The following is a 25,432-nucleotide window of genomic DNA, read 5'->3' as shown; positions in this document are numbered from 1 at the left end:
GGAATTTGTTCATAGTTTTTTTAAAACTATAGTCCGGCCCTCCAACGGTCTGAGCGACAGTGAACTGGCCCCCTGTTTAAAAAGCTTGAGGACCTCTGCTCTAAACTGTCATTTTACAATGAACCTTACATGTGAAAGTCCTTTCACAACTTCACAAAGGACTTGCTTGCACCTTACACATTTTGATGCATGTAGGTAAGTAGGACACATGAGAAATTGGAGGTGCAGACTTCGGTGGACTAAGTCAAGGTCACACTGCAGGTGGAGGCAAGCGTGGGCCAGCACGCTCTCCCTTCTAGTTCGTCATGTGTGCTAACAGCCATCACGGTATATGCTCTGTTGGTTTAACAGTTTTATTTTGAAAGGAAACACACACGTAATTGAGAAGCAGCTAAATTCCCTAAACTACGCTCATGGAAAGCCTCTGGCTCCACAGAGCCCACTAGAAGGCAGTGCCATTTGCCTCGTGGCAGTTGAATGACACGGTGGACGGCACCCAGGGGGAAGTGAACAGTGTCACAGGCTGGAAACTCAACCCTGTAAATTCATGGCAAATGTCATTGCATTTCCAGGGAGAGGAAACCCCTTACATGATTCTTCTTTGTTTGTTGGTTTTATTTTTTGTACCTTTTAGAAGAATCAATCCCATTTAATAAAGCTTGTAAAATGCCACAGAGGCCGAGGGGCACAGGGTTCAGCCTTGCTCTCATGAACTGACCCTCTCCAGGCGGAGTCTCCTTAGATAACCTGGAACTTATGAGACAGTTCAACAAGGTGAGGCCGGGAGAAGCCAATCTTTTTCCTATCTTTAGATTTGGGCCTGTTTTGCATTACCATTTTTTATTTTTGCTTTCAGATGAGTTAAACTCTTATCTTCATTCATTTAAAACAAACCGAAATTCATCTTAAAGAATTAAAATGCAGAAAACAGCTCCCGTGGGAGCGCATCTTCACTTAGGGCCACACCACCCGAGACACATGCATGCCCGGCTCCGCCTGCTCAGGAGACAAAGGGGAAGCCAGTCGTTGCTCTGGGCCACGTGCTGCCCACACGGGGCTGCAGCTGTAAGGAGAGTAGGAAGTACAGACAGAAAACTGAAACTGAGGACGTTCGTAACGGCCCACCGTGGAATGAAAGGGCTGGTTTCAAGTTTGAAACATAAACATATGTCAACTCCTCTCTCCATCACACAGTTACTGCAAACATTACAGAAACCAGAATGACTTGCAATAAAACGAAAGCTCATTTTCGTGTGCTGGAATGCTTCTGTGTTCAAGTCCAGAGTTCAAAATCAGGTCAGTTTTTATGTGTTCAACCTGCTCTTTTGTCATTATACCATCTAAATAAGTTTCTCCTAACTTTGCTCCTAACCACCACCTAGTTTTATTTCATGAATTATGGTACCCAATTGAGTTGACTAAATTGCTTTTGTCAGTCTGAGTAAGTCACCTGCTGGCCGCATGCAGAATTTAGGAACTGGGTACATGACTTAGCCTTGAAAACTGGAGTGACTTCTTGAGAACACACAGGTCGGGGCACAGGCGTGCCGAGCGCCAGAGGCTCCATGCTTGGTCACCAGACGCCCGGTCGTGCCCTGAGGGCAGTTTCCAGTCTCCGCAGCTGCAGGATGAGGGTGAAGCTTCTCGCCAAGGGGACAGGGTAGGTCCATTTGCTTTGCTCAGCCTCTCCGTTGAATATTCACCTCCTGCCAGAAACACTGCATCAAGGTGGACTATTGGGCTAATATTTTAGTGTCTTCACCATGTATGGGCCTTGTAACCGGTAGCCAATCTTTCTGTAGTAATTCCTGGTGCCAACCCCTGTGAAGAAGCAAAACTACAGAAGTAAGAATCTCTACTATGCATAACTATAGCAACCCTCAAAAGCCACCAAACACTCCCCTCCCAGCCACTCTCCCCTCTCCCACTCGCACTCACAGACCACACTGCATTTCAGATTGAATCCTACTTTAGTAAGTTCGGACCGTTTCTATTATTTTGAACTCAAGGGGGATTGAAATACAGAAACTGTCTTTCAGAGCCGGCGTATGTGAGATGTCTTCACTCCAGTGAAGCCCCACAGCATTATGCTTTCTAGGACGCTGACAGAGACAGGAGGTGCGGGAGAACGGGGTTTCCACAGCGCACCAGGAGCCAAGGTATGCTGGGCTTTACTCCCAGGGCCTACTCACTCCTCGCAAGCGACAACTTCAGCAAAATATCATCAGTCACATGAAATTAATGCAACTTAATTTATTAGTCTTATAGTTTTGGTTGTGTTGATAGATTTATTTTAATATATGATCAGTATAAGCACCTGGAGTTTATACCAGTTTTATGTTTGCATACATTGAAGGAACATTAGCTAATTTAAGTCGATCCAAAGTGCAACACAAGAAGCTGAGCCCATAGGAAGATAAAACATGGCTTATGTAATAGTCTCTTAGAGCAGTGATGGGCAACCTTTTGAGCTTGGTGTGTCAAACTTCGCCAAAAAACTGAGCATAACTCGGGTAGTGTGTCACTTTGAGGAAAAAACATTATTTCGCAAATGTTTCATCCTCGGCTGCCTCAGCGGCCACGTGTCATCAGAAATGGCTTCGCGTGTCAGTGCTGACACGCGTCATACGTTCGCCATCACTGTCTTAGAGGGTGGTTAAGAGAATGGGCTTTTGATTCGTTAGAGAAGGCCTGGACCTGTCGTTTTATCGTCTGTAACGATGTACCTTATGTGTTAAGGATGCTGAGTATTCAATGAGGTAGTCCATGAAATGTGATTAGTGTAGAGCCTGGAAAAGGCCAATTCCTCAGAAACATTGGCTGTTATTGTTATTATTTTAAAGCTTTTCATGATCTAGTATCTGATTATATTTCCATCTTCTGCAAATACTCTCTCCTTAAACACTAGGCTCCAGGCTAGGGTGAATTTTTAATTTTTCTAAGTTCCTGTGAGTGGCTGCCTCTTTCCTCATGTTGTTCCCTCTGGCAAATTAACTGAACTTCAGGAGGGAGTTGTGGGAACCTACAATTTATAGCCCTTTGGTTAGAAGCACAGGTAACAACCTAGACTCGTGACTGGAATCTGAAGTGGGAGCAGTCTTGTGGGACTGAGCCCTTAAGCTGTGAGATCTGACATTATCTCCAGGGAGATAGTGTTGGAATTGAGCTAAATTGTAGGACACCCAGAATCGCCTGATGTGTGAAAACCTATCCATCATGGGTCAGGAGTGGTGGGAGGCAGAGCACTTGGTGTGATGTAAACGAAAACCAGAGTTTTTCCTTACAGTGCTTTGCCGTCCTCAACGGACCGTGATGGCTGGTCTGCCTCTGTACGCAGGGTAAGCTCTACGTATCTTGTTCATCACTTTGTATTGCTAGTGATCAGTACTGTGCATGAAATCAAGTTAACCGTTAGCTCTCTCAAGTCTAGCCTAATTCTTGGGCCTAAACATTTGCTATTTAGGAATAGGATTTCCTACCCCCTTCAAAAATTTTCAGGCACTAAAATGGAACTGATGCAATAGTGGTAACAGATCACTGGAGAATTTCCCTTTTAATCCAAGGATTGCTATTACTCATAACCTTGTACAATATCACCTTGTCTTTGCATTCTAATCATTACTTCTGTTCAACTTTGTGGCCTGGGCTAGAGCAAGGAGAACACATGAAGAATAATGTGTCAGGCAGTAGAGCTCAGACCACTGAATACAGGAAGACTTCTCCAAACCCTCAGAGGAGTACGGACACTTCATCATATCCTCTATCCATCAGCATATCCTATGACGAAGCATTTATACTGTCAAGTGAAAAGAATTCTTACATCCAACAAATGACATGTTATTCATAATATCCCCAAAATCTACCAATAGAATAGATAAATTGTGGTTTTTTTTTTTTTTTAAAGAAATACTGTGCAGCAATGAAAAATGTACACCTATCTGCAACAACATGGGTGAATATCACACCTTGTTTTGCATGAAAGAAACCAGATATAAAAGATTCCATCGCCCTGGCCAGTTTGGCTCAGTGGATAGAGTGTTGGCCTAAGGCAGTGGTCGGCAAACTCATTAGTCAGCAGAGCCAAATATCAACAGTACAACAATTGAAATTTCTTTGGAGAGCCAAATTTTTTTAAACTTCTTCTAACGCCACTTCTTCAAAATAGACTCACCCAGGCCGTGGTATTCTGTGGAAGAGCCACACTCAAGGGGCCAAAGAGCTGCATGTGGCTCGCGAGCCACAGTTTGCCGACCACGGGCCTAAGGGTTTGATTCCCAGGTTAAATCCTTGCCCTGGTCAGGGTGCATGCAATCAATGTATCTCCCTGTCTCCCCCTCCTCCCTGCCTTCCACTCTCTCTAAAAATCAATGGAAAAAAAATAACCTTGGGTGAGCATAAAAAAAAAAAAAAAAATTCCATCAGATAAAGGCAAAACTAATTTTATGGTGACAAATTAGAATATTGATTACATTTGGAAGTTAATATGGACGGAGAGTTCTCAAAATGTATCTTGATCTGAATTAGTAGTTACATGGGAACATACAGATGCACAAACTAAGTGGTACACTTAAAATGTATTTTATTGTATGTATGTTATATCTCAATTTAAAAAACACATCCATTTAACAGAGGTTTCAATATGTTTTGAAAGCTCTATGTGCCCAAAGAATTCTGTGAAAGAAGGCAGGAGGAGGCAGATGGTTGAGAAATCACTGTTAGAATGATCACTGTCTCACACAGATGCCCCTGGAGTCATTCAATGCAGTGCTTTCCATTTCTAGAGTCCTACCTGCTAGAAATGATTCTTCCACTTGCCCTTCTCCCACTTGAAAATCCACAAACTGAACTATGCTCTGTGGCATAACAGCATTCAATAGAGAACAGGAACGTCAATGTTAAAACCCGACTTTTCCTCATCTTCAGTTACAGGTGGATACTATTAGCATGGGCAGGTGAAACTCCGGATTTTGATCAAAGGAGAGACATGACTGATATTTGAACGAGATCAGTCTGATTGCTGTTTTGAGAACAGAGTGAAAGCTCCAAGAGGTCAGGGGGTTTGATCTGTTCTAGTCCCTGCAGAAGTGCTAGTACCAGGAGCAGTGCCTGGCACATAATTAACCCTTTGCACTCACTTGCTTTTTTCTCGATTCCTTTATTCTAATGCTAACCGTGTCGAGTCACACTTGACATCTGAGTGCAAAAGGTTAAGAACTCCAATATTTTTTTTTTCAATGAATAAGTGATCAAGGGCAGAAACAGGGAGACCGGATAAACTATTGGGATAACCTAGGAAGATATGGCAGTGGCTCAGAGCAAAGTCATGGTGGTGGAATCTAGAAACATTTTTAAGGCAGAGTCAAAAGAAAATAGTCTGTTGATGTCTATATGGTCTGACATAAAGAGAAGGATCCAAAATGACGCCAAGGTTTTTGGCCTGAGTAACAGAAGGCTTTGGAGAATAGAGAACTTGCCCCTTACTGAGGCTGGAAAGACAGGAGGAGGGATGTGGGAGGACATCAGGAGCTCGGTGTTGGCCGTGCTGCTGATGAAGTGGCTGTTAGATGTTCAAATGGAGATGTTGAGCAACACGTGACTTTGGAAGCCTTTCTGGGTCTTAAAAAGAGAGATAGAGAAAGATGGTCTCTTTTCATGGCTGTTGTGTTGGAAAGTAATTTCTGCCGGGGGCAGATGTCCTGCAAGGGAAGCTGCCTGAGGATGAAGCAGATGTGTGGAGGATGGCAGAGTAGGAAGATGAAGACAACCTGGGTCCTTACTGCTACTGCTGAAACTATGAATTCGCCCAACCCTGAAGCTATTCTAATGATGAAGTTGTTATGAAATAATGTTTTCCATTTGGTTTAAGTCATTTTTGGGGGTAATTTTTTGTACTGTGGTAAAATAACATTTACCATTTTCAAGTGTACAGTATAGTGGTATTAAGTACACTTCCATTGCTGTGCAGCCCTCACCACCATCCATCTCCAAAACTCTTCATCTTGTAAAACAAACTCCATACCCCAATCCTTCTTCCCCATCCATCCCTGGCAACCACCATTCTACTTTCTGTCCCTATGAATTTGGTTACTGTAGGAACCTCTTGTAAGTGGGATCATACGTATTTGTCCTTTTGTGACTGGTTTGTTTCACTATTATCTTCAAGGTTCCTCCACGTTGACTTTAAGCCATTTTGAGTTTGCTATTACTTACTGGAAATATCACAACTGGCATGTAAGTTTGAGGGCAGCAAGTGATAAACACATGAGGTCAAGTCACTATTTCAAGTCGGAATTCAGCCCTGGCTGGGGTTGCACAGTGGTTAGAGTGGCGGCCAGTGCACCAAAGGGTTGTGGGCTTGATTTAATTCCAAGTCAAGGGCGTGTACCTAGGATACAGGTTTGATCCCTGGCTATGGTCGGGACACATGTGGGAAGCAACCAATCGATGTATCTCTCTCTTTCCTTCCATTCTCTTTAAGGATCAATGGAAAAATATCGTTGGGTGAGGATTAAAAAAAAAAATCAGAATTCAGAGGGGATAAATCAGACTATGCTACTCTCCTATTTAAAATTGCTAATGGTGAGTCCCAAGATAAAGCTCAAATTCCTCGGCCTGATATACAGCCTTTCATGCCCAGTCTGGTTTGCCCTTCAGCTTTCGTTCCTGCCACAAATGACCTTCCCCTATCCAAAAATAGCTGGGATTCATAACCCCCTCTCGATGCTAGCTGGTCTATCGTTTTGGTATTAATGCTGTGCTTTATTTCACTTTGGTGGGCACCTCCATACTGTCTTACCTCCCCTCCTAGAATATAAGTTCTTTAAAGTCAATGATGTCCATCATTAAGACTCAGCACAGTATCTAGCATGTAATCAACATGCAATAAATGCTTGCAGATTTACTGTCCAGGCATACCACGTTTTATTGTGCTTTGTTTTACTGTGCTTCACTCTAAATGAACTTCACAGAGACTATGTTTTCATCAACACTGAGGCAAAGTCCTCCACCAGCAAAAAGATTACGACTTGCTGAAGGCAGATGAATTAACATCATTAAAATGTCCATACTACCCAAAGCAATCTATAGATTCAATGCAAACCCTACTAATGGATTTTTTCACAGAAATAGAACAAATAGCCCTAAAATTTATATGGAATCACAAAAGACCCCGAATAGCCAAAATAATCTTGAGAAAAAAGAACAAAGTTGGATGTACCTGATATCAAACTATACTACAGGCTACAGTAAGCAAAACAGCAAGGTACTGGCATAAAAACAAACACACAGATCAATGGAACAGAACATAGAGTCTAGAAATCAACCCAAACCTCTATGCTCACTTAATCTATGACAAAGGAGGCAAGAGTATACCAGTATACAAGGAGGTAAAGATAATCTCTTAAATAGTGTTAGGAAAACTGGAGAGACACATGCAAAAGCATGAAACTGGACCACTTTCTTTTACCACAGACAAGAATAAACTCAAAATGGATTCAAGACTTAAATCTAAGACCCGGAATCATAGAAGAAAATAGGCAGTAAACAATCTGACATCGCTCTTAGTAACATACATATTTTTGTTTCCTTGGGCAAGGGAAACAAAAGGAAAAACAAATGTTTGATATCGAACTATAGAGCTTTTGCACAGCAAAGAAAACCATCCACAACAAAAAAAGAGATAACCCACTGACTGGGAGAAGACAGTCACCAATGACACATATGATAAAGAGTTAAGCTGTATGAGTTCCTTAAATATTTGAATATTAACACCAAAAAACAATCTGACTAAAAAATGAGCAGAGAAACTCAAAATCATTATTTCTCCCAAGAGGACATACAAATGGCCAAAAGACATTAAAAGGTGTTCAAAATCACTAATCATCAGGGAAATGCAAATTAAAACCACAATAAGGTATATCACCTGACACCTGTCAGAATAGCTATCAATAAATCAACAAGTGCTGGAGAGGGTGTGGAGAAAAGGGAATCCTTGTGCATTGTTAGAACTATGAAATGGTGTAGCCACTATGGAAAATAGTATGGAGATGCCCCCCAAATTAAAAACAGAACTACCATATGACCTAGAAATTCCACTTCTAGGTATTTATCTAAAGAAATCCAAAACACTTATTTGAAAAGATATGCTCCCCTATGTTCACTGCAGCATTATTTACGACAGCCAAGATATGGAAGCAACCTAAGTGTCCATTAATAGAGGGTGGATAAAGAAGATGTGGTACATATCTACAATGGACTATTGCTCAGCTATAAAAAAGAATAAAACCTTCCCATTTGTGACAACATGGCAAATACCATCTGATTTCATTTTTATGTGAAATCTCAAGAACAAACAAAACAGAAATAAGCTCATAAATAGAGAACAAACTGATGATTGCCAGGTGGGAGGGGGTTTAGGTGAAAAAGATGAAGGGATTAAAAAATATAAATTACCAGTTATAAAAATAATCACGGGAATGTAAAGTGTCAATAATATTGTAATAATTCTGTATGCTGTCAGATGGCTACTAGACTTACCGGGGTGATCACTTTGTAAACTACATAAATGTCTAATTACTATTGTACACTTAAAACTAATATGATATTGTATGCCAACTGTATGTTAAAAAAGTTTCAAAACCCTAAAAACTCCATCAAAAAACTACTAGATTTAATAAATGAATTTGGCAACGTAGCAGGATACAAAATTAACACCCAGAAATCTATGGCTTTTTATACACCAATAATAAACTAACAGAAAGAGGAATTAAAAAACAATCCCATTTACCATTGAAACAAAAAAATTTAAGATACCTAGGAATAAACTAAGGAGGTAAAAGACCTGTACCTGGAAAACTACAGGACGTTGAAAAAAAGAGGTAGAGGAAGACATAAATAGAAGAATATACTGTGTTCATGGATTGGTAGAATCAACATCATTAAAATGTCCATACTACCCAAAGCAATCTATAGATTCAATGCAATCTCCATTAAAATACCAATGGCATATGACAGAACTAGAACAAATTCTCCAAAAATTTATATGGAATAAAAAAAGACCCAGAATAGTGACAGCAATCCTGAGCAAGAAGAACAAAGTTGGAGAGATTATAATACCAGGTATCAAGCTATATTACAAAGCCTCTGTTCTCAAAACTGCCTGGTACTGGCACAAGAACAGACATACAGACCAATGGAACAGAACAGAGAACCCAAAAATCAACCCAAACCACTATGCTCAATTAATATTTGACAAAGGAGGCAAGAGCATACAATGGAGTCAAGACAGCCTCTTCAACAAATGGTGTTGGGAATTTTGGACAGATACATGCTAAAAAAATGAAACTAGACCACCAACTTACACTATACACAAAAATAAAATCAAAATGGATAAAAAGACTTAAATGTAAGACGGGAAACCATAAAAATCTTAGAAGAATCCATAGGCAACAAAATATCAGACATATCTCGTAGCAATATGTTTACCGATACAGCTTCTAGGACTATGAAAACTAAGGAGAAAGTAAATAAATGGGACTACATTAAAATAAAAAGCTTCTGCATATCAAAAGAAACCATCAACAAGAGAACCCACTGCATGGGAGAACATCCAATAAGAGTTTAATCTCCAAAATTTATAGGCAACTCCTACAACTTAACAAAAGGAAGATAATCCAATCAAAACATGGGCAAAGGACCTAAATAGAGACTTTTCAAAAGTGGACATACAGAAGGCCCAGAGACATATGAAAAAATGCTCAATGTCCCTAATCATCCAAGAGAAGCAAATCAAAACGGCAGTGAGGTACCACCTCACACCTGTCAGAATGGCTATTATCAACTAATGACAAGTGCTGGCAAGGATGTGGAGAAAAAGGAACCCTCGTGCACTGCTGGTGGGAATGCAGACTGGTGCAGCCACTGTGGAGAACAGTATGGAATTTCCTCAAAAAAATTAAAAATGGAATTCCCATCTGACCCAGTAATACCACTTCTAGGAATAGTTCCCAAGAAAACAGAAAAGCCAATCAGAAAGGATATATGCACCCCTATGTTCATAGCAGCACAATTTTCAATAGCTAAGATTTGGAAACAGCCCAAATGCAGATGGATTAAAAAACTGTGGTACATCTACACAATGGAATACTACGCTACTATAAAAAAGAAAGAACTCTTACCATTTGCAACAGCATGGATGGACCTGGAGAGCATTATGCTAAGCGAAATAAGCCAGTTGGAGAAAGATAAATATCACACGATCTCACTCATTTGTGGAATATCATGAACAACATAAATTGATGAACAAAAATAGATACAGAGAAGCATCAGACAGACTGTTAAACCTCAGAGGGAAGACAGGGGAGGGTCGGGGAGTGGTTAAGAGAGCATACAAAGGACTTGTATGCATGCATATAAGCATAACCAATGGACACAGATAGTAGGGGATGGGGTGAGGGCATGTGCTGGGGAGTGGGAGCGGCCAGGGAGAGCTCAATGGGGGAAAAAGGAGACACATGTAATACTTTAAACAATAAAGAATTTAAATTAAAAAGAAAATACTTTATCATTGTCCCTTAAATAGGTTTGACCTGCACAGTTCAAACATGTATTGTTCAAGGGGCAACTGTCGTTTGGATCTGCAGTGGCGGATGGAGGGCTGACTTGGTCACACATGGATTTTCGACTGTGGGTGGTCAGTGCCCCTAACACCTGCGTTGTTCAAGGGCCAACAATACTTCCCAAAACATGTCACAACCTACATCTGTCTACCACAAACAGCAGCAGTGGTGAGAGAGAAGCAGTTCCCATGTCTTACATGGGACTAGACAGCTGCTAGATAACCAGAGTTCAGTGATCGAGAGAGCCTGATTTCCCAGGCTTGCCGGTTAAAATAATATCTTTATTGGGGCATAACTAAGGAATGATTCCAAATGCGCATCCAGGTGCCCTGGGGCCCCTACTTCTGCCTTTCCCAGGCGGTGGGCCCAGAGCTTGCACCAGCTTGAGAGGCACTGGGGCTTTTTGAAGGAAAGGCTTATTTTTGAGCTCTTATCCTTGTTCTTATCTTTTCAATAACATGCCGTAGCTCTGTGATGGAAAGTCTATTTCTGGACCCTTTGGGAAGCTTTAAATATTTTGGGGAAGGATGTCTGATCTCTAGCCAGTCTGGACTCCAAGGTCTTTTTAAAAAATCCCCCTCGCGCGCCCCCCCCCCCTCCCCCATTTCTACAATCTACAGAACAGGCTGGCAAAAGGATTAGTGTTGTTAGCCCCCTGAGAAAGGAACACACCATCACCTGGGCTGGATGGAGACCACATTCTATCTCCTCTCGATGTTTTTCAGGCTCCTAGACAGCCCTGGTCATAGTAACTTTCCTTTGGTTAGCCAGCCAAGAAAAAGCAGTATGTTTCACAGCTGACGTCAGCCAACCTCCTGGACTGACGTGGGCAGGCTGTCTCTCAGGCCTCAGTGTAATGCTGCTCCTGCCCTTGAGGAGACGTTCTCCACTTGATGGCCTGTGTGTGGTTCTGCTGGCCCCTGGGCGGGGGGTGGGCAGGAATTAAACCTGCGCCGCAGTCCTCTACCAGCGGAGGCAACAGTTGCTAGAGCACCGAGGGCAGGAGGAGTGAGGCAGTCCAGTGCTTGCCTTGTTTTATCCTCCAAGTTGCCTGACCCACAACCAGAATTTGCCTGTATCGCGGAGGCCTTTTTCTCTTCACCACTTTACCAGCCGGGATGATGATAAAATGAGATAAGGTGGAAAGCATACCTTGACATGTGCTTCGAGTGATATTCTGAGATTGGGCTTTAGTGACCAACCTGTTTTTCCCTTCCTGGCCTCCACCTCTGCCCAGGAAATACATCTCCTTTTGGGAGAAAAGAATAAACTTCTCTGTGTATGTATAAACTTTAGATATTAAGCATTAAGTTATTAAAAGGCTAGGTGATACTTCAGCTGCAGGCACCTTAGAACACAGCCCCTGGGCGGAGTGTTAAATTACAGGCTATTGTCCACTCTGATGGGATGGGATGACAGGAGTAGAGAGCAGGCCTGCACTCGGGGAGAAAGCCGCCTTTCCATTTCCCAAGGCTGGCTGCCAGGAGCTGCTGACCTCCCCCTGAACCTGAGACCAGGGCCTACAGCATTTCTCTCATCCTTTTTCTGTACCCAATGCCTTTCAAGCCTCAAGCCCCAGCTATGGAAAAAAACAACAACAAAAAACACCTCTGCTTTGTGACTGTGCTCCCTCTCTCTGAAAGATGTAGACCTTGTAAATACTGAGGAAGGAAGGCAATCACAGAAAATGTACATGCCAACTGCCTCTTAGAAGATTAATCAAAGATGAACATGAAACAAGCCTAGCTGTTTACTTAAATTCTACTCTGGATTAGAAAACAAAGGGAGAAGCAGGCAAAAGGAGTAAACTAGTCAATGTGGTACCCAAACTGGCTGCAGAGCCGCTCTGCTGCTTCTTCCTAAGGGGCTAGATCCAACACCAGACTTGAGGATTTTAAAAGAGAAAAATCAGTCAGGAGCAGAAAATGAGCCTAAAACCAAACTTGCTTGTGATTCTGACAACTTCATTTAAAAACAAACAAATGGAGCAACAACTGTATAGTTGTTTATACTGAAGTATAAAGCTAGAGGAGGAAGACACTTTTTGAGTATACACGTGCCAGGCATTGAAGTTTCAGAAAGAGTCATAACGCAAGTTCACACAGCCAGTAAGGAGAGCTGTCATTCAGACCCAGCCTGCCTGACACCTTGGCTCAGAGTATTTCTAATGAGCTCTGGCACCTGTGTTATGGAAATGGCTGCTCTGCGCCCCCAACTCGGTCCTTGAACATCAAGTCTGCTCTGGTAACAGCACATCCCTTTCTTTTACAGAACAGAAAGGCCATCTGACTTGTCTTGATCACTTTACCTCCTCTACATGTGTCCAGTTTTTCTCCTTTATTTATAAATCACTAAATGAAACAAACATAATGACCTTATTTGCACTTCACTAACAGTTCAGTAAGCAATAGAAGAATAAGGCATATACAAGGGTCTGATAACATAGGTAGGCAATAAAAAACTTTGTAAACAGATATGGCTTACAAAGGTGAGAGCAACTGGGGAGGGGGATACTTTTCAATAACTTGATAAATTGTAGCTATCTTTAAAAATGAAGATAAATGCAATATAGGGTGTTTTTTTTTTTGGGGGGGGGGGACGGGGGATGGAATAATGATAGGAACTATATCCTAGAGGAAGAGTAAACAAGTCAGGAGTATTTAAGCTTTCAGAAAAGAAAGTGCTGAGAGGAAATGAATACAAACTCAGAATTCAATACACAGTGAAACTTCCTTTAAGAATGAAGCAAATTAAGGGCATTTCATACAGTCAATCCTACCTAATAATAGACAAATATGCAAATTGACCGTACCTTTGCTATGCCCACGATTGGCCAGGAGGCACAGGGGGGCGGGACTCAGGGTGGCCGATTGGGCTGGCAGGACACTGAGCTTGCGTCGCCAGCGGCGGCGCGAGCTCAGCGTCTACGCCATGGCTGTGCTGCGGCACAGAAGGGGCCCACGTCCCGCCGCGGACCATCAAAAGCGTGGGAGCTGGGTGCCTGTCTGCTCCAGCACCAGGCCTTTCAGAAGCCTCCGCAGTGCCAGAGGCTTCTGAAAGGCCTGGTGCACCAGCGGACAGGCACCCAGCTCCCCCGCGATCGAAAGCGGGAGCAGGCTGCCAGCAGTGTCTGCGGAGCGTGCTAGGCTTTGCGGAGCAGTGGATATGGCCTGGATGGCAGGTTAGGCCTAGGGGACCCTACACGTGTATGATTTAATCACGCACTGGGCCTCTAGTACTGGAATAATTTGCTATCAGCAGATTATTACTAAAATAAATTATTTAAGCACAAAGAAAACAATACTTGCAAATTGCCCAAATACCCATTGATAGTAAAACAGATAAATTATTCATGTTCACTTAATTTCCACATCATAGAATCCTATAATCAATGAAAATGAATCCATATCATAGAATCCTACATATCATGAAAATGGATAAACTACCTGAAAGATACAGCAAGGATTGAAGAGTGAAGAAAGTGGTAAATATATCAGTATATCTAAATGAATACTTACTCATTTAAGTATTCATTTAGATATATTGGCATATCTACTAGTAAATATATACAACAAGAGTAATAATGTCTTGTGGATTTTAGAAAATGTATCACACAGAAACTTCAGAAGAGAGGATATTTAAATGGTCAATAAATATGAAAAGGTAGTCAACTTCATTAGTCATCAGGGAATGTAAATTAAAACTACAGAGACATATTACATACTCATTATACTGAACTGAAAATTGTATAAGATGGAGTGAAAACGGATAGCAGTTTAGAAGACTACTCTGCAGACTGTTAGAGTTGAACATACATACTCCCTATAATCCAGCCATGCCACTCCTCTAGGTATATATTCCACAGAAATGTTTATGGCTCCCAAGATACACATACATGAATATTCACTGGAAACTACCCAAATATCCAGCAAGAGTAAAACAGCTTAATTATGAGTTATTTGCATAATAGAATCCTACATATCAATAACAATGAATGAGCATGGCCACAAACAATGTGGCCCAGTATCACAAGGTTGCACAAAAGTAGAACAACAAAAATACGCTATAAGTGATCCCAACAAAACTATATAGGTAAGGAAATCATAATCAGGTAGTGAAATGTAAATAAAATCATGGATAGAAATAACAAAAAGGTTAGGCTCCTGGGTGGAGGGGGAAGAAGGCACCATGATTGAGAAGAGTTAACAGGAGGGTACTTCTTGGGTGCTGGTTATGTTCTTGACCTTGTTTAACATTTGATGAACTTTCCTGTCAATTTGTTACAGTTTACTGCCAACTTTTAAAAAATGAAAGAGAAGATGTAATTTCAACTACGTGACTGCTCGTATAAATGGGGAAATAATTCTTCATGCATATGGAAATTCAAACAAAACTGGGTTTAGTGATTCCAACTCCACAAAAAAATATATAAAATTACTAATGTGTTTTAATAGAGGAAGAAATAATAAAGGAAAATTAATCAAGTATTTAATGAGTCTGTACTGGGAGCCTGGATATTAAAGTCTTAGCTCTTGGAATTCTTCACGGAAAGAAAAATTCTGGCCATATAATTTAGACATTTTCTTATCTGAGGCTGGAAAATGATTTACAAATCTGGAGGTACATTCCTGTTCTTTAATTTTTAAAAATTGTTACTGAATTTATTGGGGTGACAATGGTTAATAAAACTATATAGGTTTCAGGTGTACAATTCTACAATACACCATCTGTATATTGTATTGTATATTCACCACCAAGTCAAGTCTCCTTCCATCACCATTTATCCTCCCATTACTTACTCCTGCCTATCTCTACCCATATTCCCCTCTGATAATCACTATACTGTTGTCTGTGTCTGAGTTTTGTTTTCTGTTTTTTTGCTTGATCCCTTCACCTTTTTTACCCAGCCCTCTCCCCTCTAACAGCTGTCAGTCCGTTTTCTGTATTATGGATCTATTTCTATTTTGTTTATTTTGTTCATTAGATTCCACATATAAGTGAAATCATATGGTATTTGACTTTCTCTGACTGGCTTATTTTGCTTAGCATAATACTCGCCAGGTCAATCTATGCTGTCACAAAAGGTAAGATTTTTTTCTTTTTTCACACAGCAGAGTAGTATTGCATTGGGTAAATGTATCACATCTTTTGTATCCATTCATCTACAGATGGGCACTTGAGCTACTTCCAAATCTTGGCTATTGTAAATAGCACTGCTATGTATATAGGGGTGCATATACATTCCTGATTCTTTGTTAGGACATGAGGCTGTCCTTCATCCCTACTTACGTGTTGGACTGAATTAATATTGAGTCCACACGCATTCCTAAAGCCAAACTTGAAAATAGAAAGGAAATATGCTAATTCTACCCTTTGAAACTAACTGATTTTTTTATTAGATGAACGATTGATATGATTCATGATTACTTAATAAAAAATCAGTGAAATAAAAACAAATGAAAAAACTATATTTTAATTACTTTTGATTTCAATTAATCAACTATTTATTGAGTGCTTGATATATGCCTAGCAGCATGAATTCAAGGCAAATGTATTCATTAGATACTGAAATGAGACTATTACATCTCATTGATCTTACTATGATGGCAATATTTCACTCTTCAACAATGCACACTGATATGAGAGTTGGGCAAAGGTTTTTATTCTGGACATTTAAAAATGAACCAATTAACTCAATGACCCTAGATCTCTGAAAGAAAAAATGTTTTCTTTTGTTAAAAAATAAAAAATCTTACAAGGTTACCCACATATAATGTCAGCTCTTCAAAGTAGCTGGGTATTGCAAATCATCATCACAGCACATTAGTACATTATTCCCTATTACCTGGGAAGATAAAGAAACTATCTCAGGAGAGGTAAAGGATCCAGTTTGCTACCCAGAAGCCTAAAGGTTCCTCTATGCATTTTGTAGTAGTATGCTAAAATAATAACAGTAAATATGAACAAAAAATAAAGGTAGGTAACTTACAAAGAGCAAGCATGGAGAATCTAAACAGAAGCTACTGTGGTACCTTATAATAGTGTGATGCTGGTGGGTTAGCCTATAGCTCTTAGGTTTTTTCCTCACAGGGAGTCTGAGATAGAAGGACCCACAATCATCTAATTCAAATGGAGTGACTCTGTTCCTACCAAGGTGGAATGTTTGCTATGTCCCAGGTCATTCTCACTATTTCACCCATGTCCCAAATCATTAAGTGCGTTTCTGCAGAAAATAAAGTTTGTACCATCTATAACCTAGAAGGAAGAGGGATTCCTTCTATTTACAGTCTTAAAAAATAGACTTTAAGAGGGAAAATGGTGGCATAGGGAACTCCAAAGATAATTCCCTCCACTGAAACAAACATTAAGCTGGGGAGAAAACAATCAGAACCAACTATTTTTGGGCTCTAGAACTTGATAAAACACTTAACACAACCAGGGCAGTGCTTGATCTTTGGTAAGAGAGTGGATGTGAACCACCTACCACCCCGATTCCTAGAGTTACTGGCTGGAGCCAGGCTGGGCAGTAAGCCCTAGTCCTCCAAAAATCTGGGGTGGTCCTTCTTCCCTAATGTATCTATTGTAAGATTTGAAGAGACATCAACCCCTCCCCTTCCCTTTTTAAAGATCCAGACATTTAAGGAAATCCCTGTCAGGTCACAGGCTGACTGCAGAGGTAACAGAACAGAAACATTAGTGGCCACATGCAACATAGAATACTGACTCTATAAAAGTCACTCTACAAATGGATGACTATAGCCCTCCAGAGTAATCCCCAAGGAGGGGAAGAATCCTGACTTTTATAATACTCAAAGGTAGAAAACAGGAAAATAAGAGTCATTCATAGGAAAAAAAGTTGAGAGAAACTATGCCTGAGGAAACCTAGACACTGGAATTACTAGGCAAAGTCAACTTATTAAATACTAGAGGCATGGATTTGTGCACTGGTGGAGTCCCTTGGCCTGGCCTGCGGGGATTGGGCCAAAACCGCCTCTCTGACATCCCCTGAGGGGTCCCGGAATGTGAGAGGGTGCAGGCCAGGCCGATGGACCCCACCAGTGCACGATCCGGGACAGGGAGGGACCGCGGGAGGGCTCCAGGGTGTGTCCAGCCCATCTCACCAGGTCCTGATAGGCCAGACCCAAGCTGGTTCTGATAGGCCAGACCCCAGCAGCAAGCTAACCTACTGGTCGGAGCCTCTGCCCCCTGGTGGTCAGTATGCATCATTGCAACTGGTCAAACAGACACTTAGCATATTAGGCTTTTATTATATAGAATGCTCAGAAGCTAAAGGGAACCATGGACAAAGAACTAATAGAGCACAACAAAAACAAAAATCAACAAGTGGGACTATATCAAACTATAAAGCTTCTGTACAGAAAAAGAAATGATTAACAAAATGTAAAAGGCAACCTATAAGATGGGAGAAATATTTGCAAACCATATATTGACTAAGGGGTTTAAAATCCAAAATATACAATATACAGATCATGTATTATAGAAATGTACACTTGAAACCTATATGATCTTATTAACCAACTAGAGGCCCGATGCACAAAATTCGTGCAAGAGTAGGCCTTCCTTTCCCCAGCTGCCAGCAACCAGCTTTCCTCTGGCACCCAGGACCCGGGCTTCCCTCATAAAGGGAGGCCCCACTCACCTGCCGCAGCCCACTGGTCAGTGGCCTGGGCCTCCCTCTTTGGGGCAGTCACGGAGCCGCCCGACTGATCGCCCCAGTGGCCTGGGCCTCCCTCTGCGGGGCGATCATGGAGTGGTGGCTGGGCCCCGACCAATCATATCCCACCCATCTTGGCTGACCTGGTGCCAGTGGGTGTCATAGTGTGGTCGTCTAGAAGGTCTTTTGGCCTAATTAGCATATCATGCTCTTATTATTATAGATGTCACCCCAATAAACTTAATTTAAATTAGAAACTGACACTCCTGTTCAACATAGTACTGAAGTACTAGCCATTGCAATCAGACAAAAAGAAGAAATAAAAGGCATCCAAATTGGAAAAGAATAAGTAAAACTGTCCTTATTCGCAGATGACATGATACTGTACATAGAAAACCCTAAAGACTCCAACAAAAAATTATTAGACTTAATAAATGAATTTGGCAATGTAGCAGGATACAAAATTAACGCCAAGAAATCTATGGCATTTCTTTATACCAATAGTGAACTTACAGAAAGAGAGACTAAAAAGGCAATCCCATTTACCATTGCACCAAAAAAATTAAGATACCTAGGAATAAACTTAACTAAGGAGGGTAAAAGACCTATGCGCGGAAAACTACAGGACACTGAAAAAAGAGACAGAGGAAGACATAAACAGATGGAAGAACATACCATGTTCATGGATTGGTAGAATCAACATTATTAAAATGTCCATACTACCCAAAGCAATCTATAGATTCAATGCACTCCCCATTAAAATACCAATGGCATATTTTGCAGACCTTGAAAGAACTCTCCAAAAATTCATCTGGAATAAAAAAATACCCCAAATAGCCACAGCAATCCTGAGAAAGAAGAGCAAAGTAGGTGGGATCTCAATACCAGATATCAAGCTGTATTACAAAGCCACTGTTCTCAAAACAGCCTGGTACTGGCACAAGAACAGACATATAGATCAATGGAATAGAATAGAGAACTTAGAAATCAACTCAAGCCACTAAGCTCAATTAATATTCAACAACGGAAGCATAAACATACAATGGAGTCAAGACAGTCTCTTCAATAAATGGTGTTGGGAAAATTGGACAGATACATGCAAAAAAATGAAACTAGACCACCAACTTACACCATACACAAAAATAAACTCAAAATGGATAAAGGACTTAAATGTAAGATGGGAAACCATAAAAATACTAGAGGAATCCATAGGCAGCAAAATATCAGACATATGCCAAAGCAATTTCTTCACTGGTAGTGCTCCAAGAGCAATGGAAACTAAAGAGAAAATAAATAAATGGGACTACATCAAAATAAAAAGCTTTTTCACAGCAAAAGAAACCAACACAAAAACAAGAAAGCCCATTGCATGGGAGAACATATTTGCCAATGTTATCACTGATAAGGGCTTAATCTCCAACATTTATAGGGAACTCATACAACTTAACAAAAGGAAGATAATCCAATCAAAAAATGGGCAAAGGACCTAAATAGACACTTTGACATTCAGAAAGCCAAGAGACATATGAATACAGGCTCAAAGTCATTAATCATCTCAGAGATGCAAATCAAAATAACAATGAGATACCATCTCACACCTGTCAGAACGGCTATCATCAAAAAATCAACAAACGACAAGTGCTGGTGAGGATGTGGAGAAAAAGTAACCCTCCTTCACTGCTGGTGGGAATGCAGACTGGTGCAGCCACTGTGGAAAACAGTATGATGTTTCCTCAAAAAATTAAAAATAGAACTGCCATTTGACCCAGTAATACCACTTCTAGGAATATATCACAAGAAGCTAGAAACACCAATCAGAAAGGATATATGCACCCCTATGTTCATAGCAGCACAATATATAATAGCTAAGACTGGCAAAGAGCCTACTAGTAAGTGCCCATCAGCAGATGAGTGGATTAAAAAACTGTGGTACATCTACACAATGGAATACTACACTGCTGTAAAAAAGAAGGAATTCTTACCATTTGCAACAGCATGGATGGAACTGGAGAGCATTATGCTAAATGAAATAAGCCAGTCAGTGAAAGAAAAATACATGATCTCGCTCATTTGTGGAATATAAAGAACATTATAAACTGATGAACAAAAATCAATACAGAGGCAAAGAAGTATCCAATACGCTGTCAAACTACAGTGGGAAGGCTGGGGAGTGTTTGGGGTGGGGGGTAAGAGAGCAACTGAAGGACTTGTATGACTTGTATGCATGTATAGAAGCATAACCAATGGACGAAAAACATTGGGGGTAGGAGGGGGGGGGCGTGGGTGATGAGGGCATGTGCCGGGGGGTAGGGGAGACTGGGGGAAAGTCAATGGGAAAAAAAAAGAGACATATGTACTACTATTTGTAATACTTTAAAAAATTAAATTAAATTAAAAATAAAGGGGGGCTGGGGTGGTTATATCACTATGAAACAAAATGCACTTAAGTCAAAAAAGTTTACCAAAAAAAAAGATGTTATATATTAATAAAGGTGCAATTCATCAATTTATAAACATCTATAACAGTGGTCAGCAAACTCATTAGTCAACAGAGCCAAATATCAACAGTACAACGATTGAAATTTCTCTTGAGAGCCAAATTTTTTAAACTTGAACTATATAGGTAGGTACATTGTTATTAACTTAATTAGGGTACTCCTAAGCTGGCCTTTGCTAACAACTCAAGGGGCCAAAGAGCCTCATGTGGCTCACGAGCCGCAGTTTGCCAACCACTGATCTATAATAATAAAAGCATAATATGCTAAATTAGACCGGACAGCTGAACGACCTTCTTGGATGAAGCCGCTGCAGCAGTGGCTGAGGCTGTGGCGGTTAGGGGCAATCAGGCAGGCAGGCAGGCGAACAGTTAGGGGCGATCAGGCAGGCAGGCGAACAGTTAGGGGTGATCAGGCAGGCAGAGTGGTTATGGGCAATGAGGCAGGCAGGCAGGCAGGCAAGTGGTTAGGAGCCAGTGGTCCTGGATTGTGAAAGGGTTCAGGCTGGGCTGAGGGACACCTCCTCCCCTCACTCCTGGGAATGAATTTCGTGCACTGGGCCTCTAGTATAATTATATAACTATAAACTTAACAACAGAGCCCCAAAATATATGAAACAAAAATGGACGGAATTGAAGGGAGAAATAGACAGTTCTACAATAAGAGTTGGAGACTTCAATACCTATTTTCAATAATGAATTAAAAAAATTAGACAGAAGGTCAATAAGAAAATAGAGGACATGAACAATACGTGAAACCAATTAAACCTAACATACATATACAGAACACGGTAATGTAAAAAAGAAACATGTATAGGAACAGAGTGTTTAATACTATTAAAATTAAAGTGATATTATTTAAACTAGATTGTTATAAGTTTAAGATGGTAATTGTAATTCCCAAGAAAATGCATACAGCCATCATTTCCAATAGCAATACACCAGGAGGAACAAAAATGGAGAAAAAGTCTACAAATGTGTGTCAACAATTAGCAGGGCTATCCTCTGTGACTTTAACGTGCCTGTTTCTGAGACACAAGAAGACGCGACAGCATGGACCCAGGAGGAGCAATAGCACTTGCCAACTGCTGCTCCTCAAATGTCAACAAGCCATAACTACTGGCATCACTAGCTTCTGCCTAGGAAACTTCACCAAACATTCAATTGCCCACAAGATCCAAATAGTGGAAACTCACCAGTAACCTATTTATAAATATTTGGAAAATATGCATTAATTAATAGTCATGTGATGCCATGTGAAGAACAGGTCTCTAATACACTTGACATGCAATGTACTATAAACTAGTACCTGATTCAGCCACAAATAAATAAATATCAAGTCAGGGAATAAAGAGTCCAGAGAAAAGCTACGCAACAATGCCTTCAGAGTCCAGTTACAATGCAGATACCAATTAGCAAACATTTGTTATCTAACGAAATAGTATTCCATGTCATTAGTGCTAGTCTGCTTAATAATGATGCTGACATGAACAAAGTTATTGTAAAAGCAATATTTTACTTTGTATCTATTATCTTTAAAAAGAAAGATATTAACCACTACCACAACAAAATCCTATTGGAACATGCACCACAAAATAAATATGTATGAACACTGTTAGAATACCAAATGGAAGAAAGTGAGGAATATGTAGAACCCTAATAATGCACATTTAATTGGGGAATAATTTATTGAAAGATAAACTATGTAAAGGGATGAAACAGAAACCATAAGAGAGCAAACAATCTTTTTCCTTCCTTTCTATGTTAACACATGCAGCACACGCTGGTTTGCATTTGGAAGGCTTCCGGAGTCCATTAGCAAAGAGATACGCCAGAATGAGGAAAAGCTTTTCTAGGCATTTTAGATTATGAGTCCATTACCAGACAGACCTAGTTACAAATGCATCCTTCGGGTAGATTATAATGCAGAGAATAAACTTGCCTTCACCTCAAACAGAGGCGATATGCAGCAGCCTGGAACACAGGTGAAGTTTCTGGGGTCCAGTAAAGTAAATCTCAGCTATCTGTAGTTTCATGAAACCAAACAATGATTATTTCCTGCCCACATATCATTTTGTTAATCAGGGGTTCTGGGTACAAGACCATTAATTTCAGTCCTAAGAAGCCACACTGGACTATGCCCGGCACAGGAACATTGATCTTTTTCACTAGGAGGAACTGCCGATGTGGCTTTAGAGTCCTCACTCTGAGCACCATGATTTAGAATGATCTCATCTCCACAGTGACTCGTTCACTCACCCTAAATTTAAGCTCCTTCTCTCCCCTCTTCTTTGCCTTCTTAATAGGCTTAACCAAAATGACTATCAGTCTCTGACTTCAGTGATTCCTATCATCAACCAGTCAGACATTTTCCTCATTTCTCATCATCTTTGTGTGATATCAACCTTATACAATTCTTGGCCAATGGCCATATTAATTTTCTACTTGAAGGAACACAAATAGAATACTGCTTATGACGAAGGTAGGAGGGGGAGCTTGGGGAATAGCTGTTAGTCTTGATGCATAGCAATTAGCTTTGCAAATAGAAACAGTAACACGATTGGACCTGATACCTAGCCAAACTGCCAAAAGGGGGGGACATCATTCTGTTGGGGGTCCTGAGTGGCTTTTTAAATAGTGGCTACATTTGCCTTTTTGGAAATGGTATGAGCAGTGTGACATCAGAGATCTTCAGTTTCCATGGTGACTATTAGTGATGGCATTTCAAATGTTGTGGTTAAGTTCCACTGTGTAATTTCTTGCACTTTACACCAAAGAGAGGGAAGAGAAAGAACTGCTTCCTCTTAACATTTTTAAAGGAAAGAATGCTGATCATCCAAGTAGATACGATCTGTTCACCTTAAACACGTGGGCTGATAGAAGCTACACGAGTAAGCTGGTGAGAGATACTAAAGCATTTGGACTTGATAGGGACTAATTAACTGCTTAGGTATTTAGCAGCCATTAACTGTCATTTTCTGTCAACACATTATTTTATAAAGTGGTTGTTCTTATACCACGGATTTACCCACTTTTTACATGTAGGAAAAGTAGTGTAAGTAGAGAGAAAAACTTAGCTTCCTCTGCAGTTAAGGACAATCGCTAGGGTGAAGACGGGGAGCTGTCCAGCCCAACATGAACATCCCTCACTGGCACGCAGCACTGCGCACTTCTCTCTGCCCGCTTGGGCCTGAGTCCCTTGCACATAGGAGAGACTTAATAAATACACTTAGTGATTTTGATGTCGATGAAGCTAAACATTTCATTTCTACTTTAATTTCCCATTTAGAGTTGATGGTTAATTTTAAAACACTCGGTTTACTTACGAAGAATTACATGTAGTTAAAAAAAAATAGAATAAGCAAAAGTCTAAGAAAGTGCTTCATTTCACACCGATAAACAAGGAAGTTTTTAATTTTCTTATGTAGCTGTAAAGTTAATATTTAAAAAAGATAAATCAGTTATAAACTTTATATAATACCATGTATTCTTTTTTCTATTAAAATTGTTTTTTATCTGTTACCTCAATATATTTTGTTTATAGAAGGCATATTCTTTATTTTTCTGACTAGTGATTTAAATCAGATCTACTGTGTAGTTAATATTGTCTAGAGGCAGAATCAAAGATTACAAATCCAAGTAACAGAGAAAATCTGCTGGCATGATGAAGGGAACTCATAATGAATCAGAATGTAATTTAAAAACAAATTCTACATAAATGCATTCTTACAGTCACAGTAACCAGAAATGATAAATAATCTGCCTCTCTCTGACTCAAGCTACCAGTTACGTAGGGACAGAATATTTAGGCCATCACTATGTAAGAGTTTTACAAAAGCCCACAACAAGAATGGATATACACACTGATGACAAAGTCAGAAAAAAAGTAGGACATTTAGGTCACAAAGTACCACCAGTCGTGACTGAAGTTAATAGGCATCCACAAATCACTGATAGGATTAAGCCACCTCAGATAAACTTCATCTTTATTTTTATCATCACATACCCAATCCACAATGAGACTGAGATCAGTTACTGATGAAATTAAAGGGTATCCTACCACACCTTCAGAAAAGAATCTACTTAAAATGTAAATGTAAAACAATTGGCCATGTGGACAACTTAAATTAAGACACTAAGGGGCAGAATTCTAGACTGATAACGTGACCCACATGTTTTTAGTAAGAAAACAAAGGTCCATGAAGATCAAGTGAAATTACCCAAGATCACAAGAGCTAATGTCTATGAAGAAATGGAATCGGAACCATACCCTAAGTGTCTCTTCTTATAGACGACCTCTGATGGCGTATTGTGAATGAGTGTAGCACACAAATACCAGTGCTATCACAAAGAGACCTGCATTCTAAGAATCAACTTATGGAGAATAATTGTTTGACATTTTACAAAAACCAATTAAAACATACACACAAACACACTCTCTCACACACACACTCACACACACCACCACCATTGTACTTAAATAAATTATGTAAAAGTATATGATTGTCTAATTACTAAGCAGTATACCTGAAAACAATACAAAATAAAATTGAAAGTAAACTGTTAAAAAAAAAAAAAAGGCCAAAGTCAAAATGAACAAACATGGAAGGAAAAAAAACCAACATAAAAAACATGTTGTGAAAATAA

The 25,432-nt window shown here is 40.2% G+C and overlaps 1 protein-coding gene across 1 annotated transcript in view; it reads right to left on the bottom strand.

Annotated features, from left to right (window-relative positions):
* Positions 1–339: 339 nt before the first annotated feature.
* ELP3 (elongator acetyltransferase complex subunit 3) overlaps positions 340–25,432 on the bottom strand; it is a 95,418-nt gene continuing 70,325 nt past the window's right edge. Inside the window, exon 15 of the mRNA XM_008150845.3 lies at positions 340–1,821. Coding sequence (XP_008149067.1) covers positions 1,742–1,821 — 80 coding nt within the window. The 3' untranslated portion in view covers positions 340–1,741. The remainder of the gene's footprint in view (positions 1,822–25,432) is intronic.

The sequence above is a fragment of the Eptesicus fuscus genome, chromosome 6, assembly GCF_027574615.1.
Source record: "Eptesicus fuscus isolate TK198812 chromosome 6, DD_ASM_mEF_20220401, whole genome shotgun sequence".
Classification (NCBI taxonomy): Eukaryota; Metazoa; Chordata; class Mammalia; order Chiroptera; family Vespertilionidae; genus Eptesicus; species Eptesicus fuscus.
This window is presented reverse-complemented; position numbering and strand designations above follow the sequence as displayed.